At 53.6% G+C, this 10,993-nt stretch overlaps 1 protein-coding gene across 19 annotated transcripts in view; it reads left to right on the top strand.

Annotated features, from left to right (window-relative positions):
* The window catches only part of LOC118374939 (epithelial discoidin domain-containing receptor 1-like), a 115,077-nt gene extending 104,086 nt beyond the window's left edge, over positions 1-10,991 (top strand). For 4 of the 19 annotated variants that reach the window (XM_052494489.1, XM_052494490.1, XM_052494491.1 and 1 more), the window contains 3 exons: positions 1,775-2,042; positions 7,547-7,696; positions 8,024-10,991. In XM_052494489.1, the coding sequence (XP_052350449.1) occupies positions 1,775-2,042; positions 7,547-7,696; positions 8,024-8,164 (559 nt within the window). In that variant the 3' untranslated portion in view covers positions 8,165-10,991. The other 15 variants (XR_008090507.1, XR_008090506.1, XR_008090504.1 and 12 more) reach the window with 15 other exon arrangements.
* Positions 10,992-10,993: the final 2 nt, after the last annotated feature.

Raw genomic sequence — 10,993 nt, 5'->3', positions numbered from 1 at the left:
CTGGACCCACACACAACACCCCCACCATCAGGTAATATGCACACATAGTACACACACACACAACCAGTACCTCTCACACATAGTACACACACACACAACACCCCCACCATCAGGTAATATGCACACATAGTACACACACACACAACACCCCCACCATCAGGTAATACGCACACATAGTACACACACACACAACACCCCCACCATCAGGTAATATGCACACATAGTACACCACACACACAACACCCCCACCATCAGGTAATACGCACACATAGTACACACACACACAACACCCCCACCATCAGGTAATATGCACACATAGTACACACACACACAACACCCCCACCATCAGGTAATACGCACACATAGTACACACACACACAACACCCCCACCATCAGGTAATATGCACACATAGTACACACCACACACCCCCACCATCAGGTAATATGCCCATAGTACACCCACACAACACCCCCACCATCAGGTAATATGCACACATAGTACACACACACACAACACCCCCACCATCAGGTAATACGCACACATAGTACACCCACACACAACACCCCCACCATCAGGTAATATGCACACATAGTACACCCACACACAACACCCCCACCATCAGGTAATGCGCACACATAGTACACACACACAACCAGTACCTCTCACAGAGTCCTGCTGGACAAGACTGGACCCACACACAACACCCCCACCATCAGGTAATATGCACACATAGTACACACACACTGTAATGGTTTTCACTTGAGGTTATTATTAATAGGGGTGCCAGGTAGGTTGTGCCTACCAGAGAAAACATTGGTTTCTCCTTTTGGTTTGTGAGGGAATGAGTCCCATCTGGTCCGTCAAGTCTACACCAATACAAAGGACTTGTGTAAAAGTCAATACACTTTTCATAAACCATTAAAACATTGAAAAGAACTTCAAAAACAACTGTATTCTTTTGCGTGGGTTGTATTACCAACATAACAATATAATAAATAATGAGTTCTGGTTCCTCCAGAAATGTCCTGTACCTCGGGCCTAAAAGAGTCCAGCCCAGTAAAGGAGTTCAGGGAACTCAAGTGACCTTAGTCACGCAATGTTTGTCCGTTCATACAAGTGTAGTGGAAACCCAGTATTAATCTTACAATCAAAATAACAATTCTTTTACCACACAACTATAAAGCGTATCAAATACTAATACGTCCTCACTTACAACTAACTACATAAACCATCACGGAATACATCACCCCAAAACAAATGAAATACCGTATACAAGAAGGTTGTAGTCAGTCGGTCAGTCAGACAATCCAATCCGCCAGCAGATCTCCAGCGGAGAAAGGCCCTGAAGAACAACAGAGAGGTGTAAGTCCACGGACGCAAAGAGTGGATCCGATCCTGGGTAAACTCTATTATGGTACAAAACACTTTTAAAAGGCAACAAAACAAACGGAATAGAGCAGCTTGGGAAGTGAGGGTTGAACACATCCTCAGTCACGTCTCCATCACAACCCCACTTTTGCGCAGCTGATGCTGGCTATTTAATTGGGAATTAAAGGGGAAGTGCCCTATTGTAAGGAGAAGCACTGAGACGGTTCAGAACAATTCAGGGCCGTCACAACACACACACACACCGTACACACACAGAGTACACACACGCAGTGACATTCACGTTTTCATGAAGACAGATGCATATACACACACACCTGCATCTGAAATATTGTATTTCTGCCACTTATCTCTTCTCTTCTTCCACCACACATCCCTCCCTCTCAGTTACCCTGCTCTGATCGCCATGGCCAGTCAGATAGCTTCAGGGATGAAGTTTCTGTCGTCTCTGAACTTCGTACACCGTGACCTGGCCACAAGAAACTGCCTGGTGGGGGGTGAGAAGGGCGAGAGCGGGGGCGACCGGGGCGGGGAGCGACCCATCAAGATCGCCGACTTTGGGATGAGCAGAAACCTGTACGCTGGAGACTACTACCGCATCCAGGGGCGAGCCGTGCTGCCTATACGATGGATGGCCTGGGAGTGTATACTGATGGTGAGAGGACACACAGGGAGAGAGAGGGGCGAGGAAGGAGAGAGAGGGGCGAGGAAGGAGAGAGAGGGGCGAGGAAGGAGAGAGAGGGGCGAGGAAGGAGAGAGAGGGGCGGGCCGTGCTGCCTATACGATGGATGGCCTGGGAGTGTATACTGATGGTGAGAGGACACACAGGGAGAGAGAGGGGCGAGGAAGGAGAGAGAGGGGCGAGGAAGGAGAGAGAGGGGCGAGGAAGGAGAGAGAGGGGCGAGGAAGGAGAGAGAGGGGCGAGGAAGGAGAGGGGCGGGCCGTGCTGCCTATACGATGGATGGCCTGGGAGTGTATACTGATGGTGAGAGGACACACAGGGAGAGAGAGGGGCGAGGAAGGAGAGAGAGGGGCGAGGAAGGAGAGAGAGGGGCGAGGAAGGAGAGAGAGGGGCGAGGAGAGAGAGGGGCGAGGAAGGAGAGAGAGGGGCGGGCCGTGCTGCCTATACGATGGATGGCCTGGGAGTGTATACTGATGGTGAGAGGACACACAGGGAGAGAGAGGGGCGAGGAAGGAGAGAGAGGGGGCGAGGAAGGAGAGAGAGGGGCGGGCCGTGCTGCCTATACGATGGATGGCCTGGGAGTGTATACTGATGGTGAGAGGACACACAGGGAGAGAGAGGGGCGAGGAAGGAGAGAGAGGGGCGAGGAAGGAGAGAGAGGGGCGAGGAGAGAGAGGGGCGAGGAAGGAGAGAGAGGGGCGGGCCGTGCTGCCTATACGATGGATGGCCTGGGAGTGTATACTGATGGTGAGAGGACACACAGGGAGAGAGAGGGGCGAGGAAGGAGAGAGAGGGGCGAGGAAGGAGAGAGAGGGGCGGGCCGTGCTGCCTATACGATGGATGGCCTGGGAGTGTATACTGATGGTGAGAGGACACACAGGGAGAGAGAGAGGCGAGGAAGGAGAGAGAGGGGCGAGGAAGGAGAGGGGCGGGCCGTGCTGCCTATACGATGGATGGCCTGGGAGTGTATACTGATGGTGAGAGGACACACAGGGAGAGAGAGAGGCGAGGAAGGAGAGAGAGGAGCGAGGAAGGAGAGGGGCGGGCCGTGCTGCCTATACGATGGATGGCCTGGGAGTGTATACTGATGGTGAGAGGACACACAGGGAGAGAGAGAGGGCGAGGAAGGAGAGAGAGGGGCGAGGAAGGAGAGGGGCGGGCCGTGCTGCCTATACGATGGATGGCCTGGGAGTGTATACTGATGGTGAGAGGACACACAGGGAGAGAGAGGGGCGAGGAAGGAGAGAGAGGGGCGAGGAAGGAGAGAGAGGGGCGAGGAAGGAGAGAGAGGGGCGAGGAAGGAGAGAGAGGGGCGGGCCGTGCTGCCTATACGATGGATGGCCTGGGAGTGTATACTGATGGTGAGAGGACACACAGGGAGAGAGAGGGGCGAGGAAGGAGAGAGAGGGGCGAGGAAGGAGAGAGAGGGGCGAGGAAGGAGAGAGAGGGGCGGGCCGTGCTGCCTATACGATGGATGGCCTGGGAGTGTATACTGATGGTGAGAGGACACACAGGGAGAGAGGGGCGAGGGAAGGAGAGAGAGGGGCGAGGAAGGAGAGAGAGGGGCGAGGAAGGAGAGAGGGGGCGAGGAAGGAGAGAGAGGGGCGGGCCGTGCTGCCTATACGATGGATGGCCTGGGAGTGTATACTGATGGTGAGAGGACACACAGGGAGAGAGAGGGGCGAGGAAGGAGAGAGAGGGGCGAGGAAGGAGAGAGGGGCGGGCCGTGCTGCCTATACGATGGATGGCCTGGGAGTGTATACTGATGGTGAGAGGACACACAGGGAGAGAGAGGGGCGAGGAAGGAGAGAGAGGGGCGAGGAAGGAGAGAGAGGGGCGAGGAAGGAGAGAGAGGGGCGGGCCGTGCTGCCTATACGATGGATGGCCTGGGAGTGTATACTGATGGTGAGAGGACACACAGGGAGAGAGAGGGGCGAGGAAGGAGAGAGAGGGGCGAGGAAGGAGAGAGAGGGGCGAGGAAGGAGAGAGAGGGGCGGGCCGTGCTGCCTATACGATGGATGGCCTGGGAGTGTATACTGATGGTGAGAGGACACACAGGGAGAGAGAGGGGCGAGGAAGGAGAGAGAGGGGCGAGGAAGGAGAGAGAGGGGCGAGGAAGGAGAGAGAGGCGAGGAAGGAGAGAGAGGGGCGGGCCGTGCTGCCTATACGATGGATGGCCTGGGAGTGTATACTGATGGTGAGAGGACACAGGGAGAGAGAGGGGCGAGGAAGGAGAGAGAGGGGCGAGGAAGGAGATAGAGGGGTGAGGAAGGAGATAGAGGGGTGAGGAAGGAGAGAGAGGGGCGGGCCGTGCTGCCTATACGATGGATGGCCTGGGAGTGTATACTGATGGTGAGAGGACACACAGGGAGAGAGAGGGGCGAGGAAGGAGAGAGAGGGGCGGGCCGTGCTGCCTATACGATGGATGGCCTGGGAGTGTATACTGATGGTGAGAGGACACACAGGGAGAGAGAGGGGGCGAGGAAGGAGAGAGAGGGGCGAGGAAGGAGAGAGAGGGGCGGGCCGTGCTGCCTATACGATGGATGGCCTGGGAGTGTATACTGATGGTGAGAGGACACACAGGGAGAGAGAGGGGCGAGGAAGGAGAGAGAGGGGCGAGGAAGGAGAGAGAGGGGCGAGGAAGGAGAGAGAGGGGCGGGCCGTGCTGCCTATACGATGGATGGCCTGGGAGTGTATACTGATGGTGAGAGGACACACAGGAGAGAGAGGGGCGAGGAAGGAGAGAGAGGGCGAGGAAGGAGAGAGAGGGGCGAGGAAGGAGAGAGAGGGGCGAGGAAGGAGAGAGGGGGCGGGCCGTGCTGCCTATACAATGGATGGCCTGGGAGTGTATACTGATGGTGAGAGGACACACAGGGAGAGAGAGGGGCGAGGAAGGAGAGAGAGGGGCGAGGAAGGAGAGAGAGGGGCGGGCCGTGCTGCCTATACGATGGATGGCCTGGGAGTGTATACTGATGGTGAGAGGACACACAGGGAGAGAGAGGGGCGAGGAAGGAGAGAGAGGGGCGAGGAAGGAGAGAGGGGGGCGAGGAAGGAGAGAGAGGGGCGGGCCGTGCTGCCTATACGATGGATGGCCTGGGAGATACTGATGGTGAGAGGACACACAGGGAGAGAGGGGGCGAGGAAGGAGAGAGAGGGGCGAGGAAGGAGAGAGAGGGGCGAGGAAGGAGAGAGAGGGGCGGGCCGTGCTGCCTATACGATGGATGGCCTGGGAGTGTATACTGATGGTGAGAGGACACACAGGGAGAGAGAGGGGGCGAGGAAGGAAGGAGAGGGGCGAGGAAGGAGAGAGAGGGGCGAGGAAGGAGAGAGGGGCGAGGAAGGAGAGAGAGGGGCGGGCCGTGCTGCCTATACGATGGATGGCCTGGGAGTGTATACTGATGGTGAGAGGACACAGGGAGAGAGAGGGGCGAGGAAGGAGAGAGAGGGGCGAGGAAGGAGATAGAGGGTGAGGAAGGAGATAGAGGGGTGAGGAAGGAGAGAGAGGGGCGGGCCGTGCTGCCTATACGATGGATGGCCTGGGAGTGTATACTGATGGTGAGAGGACACACAGGGAGAGAGAGGGGCGAGGAAGGAGAGAGAGGGGCGGGCCGTGCTGCCTATACGATGGATGGCCTGGGAGTGTATACTGATGGTGAGAGGACACACAGGGAGAGAGAGGGGCGAGGAAGGAGAGAGAGGGGCGAGGAGAGAGAGGGGCGAGGAAGGAGAGAGAGGGGCGGGCCGTGCTGCCTATACGATGGATGGCCTGGGAGTGTATACTGATGGTGAGAGGACACACAGGGAGAGAGAGGGGCGAGGAAGGAGAGAGAGGGGCGAGGAAGGAGAGAGAGGGCGAGGAAGGAGAGAGAGGGGCGGGGAAGGAGAGAGGGGCGGGCCGTGCTGCCTATACGATGGATGGCCTGGGAGTGTATACTGATGGTGAGAGGACACACAGGGAGAGAGAGGGGCGAGGAAGGAGAGAGAGGGGTGAGAAAGGAGAGAGAGGGGCGGGGAAGGAGAGAGAGGGGCGAGGAAGGAGAGAGAGGGGCGGGCCGTGCTGCCTATACGATGGATGGCCTGGGAGTGTATACTGATGGTGAGAGGACACACAGGGAGAGGAGGGGCGAGGGAAGGAGAGAGAGGGGTGAGAAAGGAGAGAGAGGGGGCGGGGAAGGAGAGAGAGGGGCGAGGAAGGAGAGAGAGGGGCGGGCCGTGCTGCCTATACGATGGATGGCCTGGGAGTGTATACTGATGGTGAGAGGACACACAGGGAGAGAGAGGGGCGAGGAAGGAGAGAGAGGGGCGAGGAAGGAGAGAGAGGGGCGAGGAAGGAGAGAGAGGGGCGGGGCCGTGCTGCCTATACGATGGATGGCCTGGGAGTGTATACTGATGGTGAGAGGACACACAGGGAGAGAGAGGGGCGAGGAAGGAGAGAGAGGGGCGAGGAAGGAGAGAGAGGGGCGAGGAAGGAGAGAGAGGGGCGAGGAAGGAGAGAGAGGGGCGGGCCGTGCTGCCTATACGATGGATGGCCTGGGAGTGTATACTGATGGTGAGAGGACACACAGGGAGAGAGAGGGGCGAGGAAGGAGAGAGAGGGGCGAGGAAGGAGAGAGAGAGGGCGGGCCGTGCTGCCTATACGATGGATGGCCTGGGAGTGTATACTGATGGTGAGAGGACACACAGGGAGAGAGAGGGCGAGGAAGGAGAGAGAGGGGCGGAAGGAGAGAGAGGGCGAGAAGGAGAGAGAGGGGCGGGCCGTGCTGCCTATACGATGGATGGCCTGGGAGTGTATACTGATGGTGAGAGGACACACAGGGAGAGAGAGGGGCGAGGAAGGAGAGAGAGGGGCGAGGAAGGAGAGAGAGGGGCGAGGAAGGAGAGAGAGGGGGCGGGCCGTGCTGCCTATATGATGGATGGCCTGGGAGTGTATACTGATGGTGAGAGGACACACAGGGAGGAGAGGGGCGAGGAAGGAGAGAGAGGGGCGAGGAAGGAGAGAGAGGGGCGAGGAAGGAGAGAGAGGGGCGGGGAAGGAGAGAGAGGGGCGAGGAAGGAGAGAGAGGGGCGAGGAAGGAGAGAGAGAGGGGCGAGGAAGGAGAGAGAGGGGCGAGAAAGGAGAGAGAGGGGCGAGGAAGGAGAGAGAGGGGCGAGGAAGGAGAGAGAGGGGCGGGCCGTGCTGCCTATACGATGGATGGCCTGGGAGTGTATACTGATGGTGAGAGGACACACAGGGAGAGAGAGGAGAGAGGGACAAGGAAGGAGAGAGAGGGACGAGGAAGGGGAGAGAGAGAGGCGAGGAAGGAGAGAGGGGCGAGGAAGGAGAGAGGGAAGAGGATGGAGGAGAGGCATAAAGAAAACAAGAGGGAAGATATGAGGACATTACAAAAGAAAGAAACAAAATGGTGGGACAAGTAGTAAGTTAGTTGTGGTAAATAAGTAACTAACCAGTAACTAACAGGTAGTGTGTGTCTCTGCAGGGGAAGTTCACCACAGCCAGTGACGTGTGGGCGTTTGGTGTGACTCTGTGGGAGATGCTGAGTGTGTGTCAGGAGCAACCCTACTCCAACCTGACTGATGAACAGGTCATAGACAACGCCGGAGAGTTCTTCAGGGACCACGGAAGACAGGTACACACACTCATACACAGGCTCATACAGTACAGTAGCAGTACATTTAAGTGTGTAGATGGAATGCCTCATCTCTCCCTCCTCCCTTTTCTCTCCCCCCTCCACCTCCCCCTTTCTATCTTTCTCCCCCATCCCTCCTCTGTCTTTGCCTCCCCATCTCTCTTTCTCCCCCTCCCCTCCATCCCCTCTCTCCCTTCCTTTCCCCTCCCTCCCTCTATCCCCATCCTTTCCCCTCCCTCCCTCTATCCCCATCCTTTCCCCCTCCCTCTCTCCCTCCCTCTCTCCCTCTCCCCTCCCCCCTTCCCCCCCTCTCTCCCCACCCCCCAGGTGTATCTGAGCAGGCCAGATGTGTGTCCTCAGGGTCTCTATGACCTCATGCTGAGCTGCTGGAACCGGGACTGCAAGCTCCGCCCATCATTTGCCCACATTCACTCCTTCCTCACAGAGGATGCCATGAACATGGTGTAGAGAGAGAGAGAGGAATGGAAGAGTGAGATGGAGAGAGAGGGATTAGAGACAGCTCCTCCTACCTCCATTCCTCCATTCATCGTAGAGATGAGCGAGGGATGTGTGTAGAAGTGGTGGAGGTGTAGAGGGAGAGGTGTGCAGTAGAGGGACGGGTGCCTGCTTGTATATTTTGTATCTCTCTATGATGGGCGGATGGGGCTGAGACACCGCTGGTTCGGTTTTCACTCCCACGAGACAGACCCCAACCCAAACCCCTTCACCCCCCCTGAGTAGTCTCTAGAGCGTCTTGATAAGAATGTAACACAACACAATGGTTGGTGCGGTGGTGGGTTGATGTCTGATTCTGCATATTCCTTCCAGGACCACCGATGGTCTGTCAATGGTCTGCTAGCGAACACAGGGAAGCTGTAAGACGTATGGGGAGGCGGTGTGACAATGCTTAGTAATGTAGATGAAGCTAAAATGAATGTGTAACGCTGATTAACGTTTATCAAAGAATATAAACAATACCAATCTGATTATGTATCCATGTCAGACTTTAATACTCTGACACTCATAGTTTAATAGCATATTAACATGTTGGGATAAACTTAATAACACATTGTCCTATATAGATATTTTATTACTTGACCTGCTAATGTTTTTGGTATTTGTATAAATCATGTGCTAGGGTTACTGGTGAAGGTCTATATATATTCTCATACTGTCAACATTTCTCCATCTCAAAACGGTACGCACACATTTTTCACACAGAGATGAAATTGCACACAAGGTTTGCTGTCTTAGTAGTATATATAAAACGAGTATGTCCCAGTAAAGTCCATTATGTTTCACTAGTTTTCAGTATATAACCCATTTCTTCCCAGACCCTTATTCCCAGCTCCAAACCCTCCATCCCAGACCCCAGTCTAAGGTTGTCTCTAGTCTCATGGAACCAGACGAGTGTGGCTGAATATTGCATTATATTCCTCTGGCCTACCCGTTAAAGTCTGGCAAGCAGAATGATGGTATCTCATACACAGGCCAGTAGCAGACACAGCAACAGCTGTTCCACCAGCAGTCTGTAACACCAGGCATTAGATAATGCTGCCAGCCAGTCAGTCAGTCAGCTCCTGAGCCCAGACTTGGCTGGCATTGTGACTATAGTCTTCCACATTCTGCTTCCCACTCCACCCAACTCAGTATCTCACAAATCCAGAAGCCTTTCATTCTGCAGTCTCACTCATATCTCTCACAACTGATCCACTCTGAGCTGTAACTATGGAGTTATAGAGGGTGTGGACTGATCTGGACTCGAGGACTCTTTCCAGGACAGGAAGTGTGTGGTTGTTACCATAGAGATATGGTTGTTACTCTACCAGACCTCCAAACTGAAACCCTTTGGACCTCCGGAGCCAGAGAGAACTGACTGGTGTCATGTGACTTGAGCCTCACTGGCTGAGAGAACAGGTACAGTAGGGGAGGTGCACTGTGAACGGCTACAGACTATGAGATTTGAACTTAACAGAAGAGAGACATCCTTCCTGATGAGAGCTGGAATAGTACAGCCCACAGCAACACACACAGCACTGCCTGTGCTGACATCACATGTGAAACTGACAGTTGTGATTGGTCACTAGCTGATGGACAGATGGATTGACGACTAGAGGGGAGTGGGGGCTGATATATGTAAATGACCATTTTCATGTGTAAGTGAGGTGAGCGATGTGATTTTCTACCAGTGATGGATAGCGGAGCTGGGTCTGACTCAGTGACCCAGATGCAGAAAGGAGGTTCATGTATATGTCCAATACACTACCAGCTGCACTTTAAAGGCTGTTTCTGTCCGCACGCCCCAATACCTGCACTAGAATACTAGAGTCGTGGCCAGTCTTGGGGCGTAGTTACAGTACTTGTAGTTTAACAACTAATTAACACTTTCAGAGAAGCTCCCACAACACTGGTATGCATCATGTTACTATAAGAGTATCATGTTGGTATGCTAGTCTGGATGTTGGAGCGTACAGACAGTCTGTATCCCCTTTGTGTTAGTACCGATAGCAGTCCAACATGGCATTGCTGGTCAAAATAGATGTCGTTCTAAACAGAAAAACAGGTCAGTGTCTTGTGATTTATCATCTTAAAGTTGATCATGTATTCATGATTTATATCAGTGGATTGTTGTTCAAATAGAACTGCCTCAATGTTCTCAAAGAGGAAAATTCAGCTTTGGAAAACCTCTGTCTGCATTATGAGGAAAGGTAGAGTTCACCAAATGCTTTCTGCCAGTGTTACATAGATACCCAGCAGAGCTGATGGTTAAAACATCCCAATCACAAAGAACCTAACACTCATGAGAAGAGGAGCACTAACAACTGTATACAAAGCCTTTTAGTTTGTCAGTAACCTTTCATCTACATTACTCTGCCTTACTGAGTGTAGTTCTGCATAATGTGTCAGGCTTAATCAAGATGATCAAATAATCCTTGTTTACTGATTGAATGAGTTAACAGTGGTGTCATATGAATACAGTATGTGTCTCCATTGACCTTTTTTCATATACAAATAGGTTTAGTTGGGCTACAGTGTATATATTTCCTGTATACTACTTAGAATATCCTTGTTGTCAGTGATGTCATCCTTTGCCTTTGAAGCTGAACCTGATGTGTACATATTAAGGACAGAATTTTTATTTTCTTGACTAATATATGGAATGACTTTGTTACAGTTGGGGTCTCTTTGTTCTGTAGAAAGCTTGCTACCTTACCTTGGTGCCATTGTAATTCATTGTGTCGTTTATTTTTGTAGTTTTAATAAAGTTAATCTTTCCAAATAAAGCAAGGAAGAATG

Source organism: Oncorhynchus keta, chromosome 34, assembly GCF_023373465.1.
Source record: "Oncorhynchus keta strain PuntledgeMale-10-30-2019 chromosome 34, Oket_V2, whole genome shotgun sequence".
Lineage (NCBI taxonomy): Eukaryota > Metazoa > Chordata > Actinopteri > Salmoniformes > Salmonidae > Oncorhynchus > Oncorhynchus keta.
The sequence above is the reverse complement of the archived record's forward strand: the minus strand, read 5'-3'. Positions and strand labels throughout refer to the sequence as shown.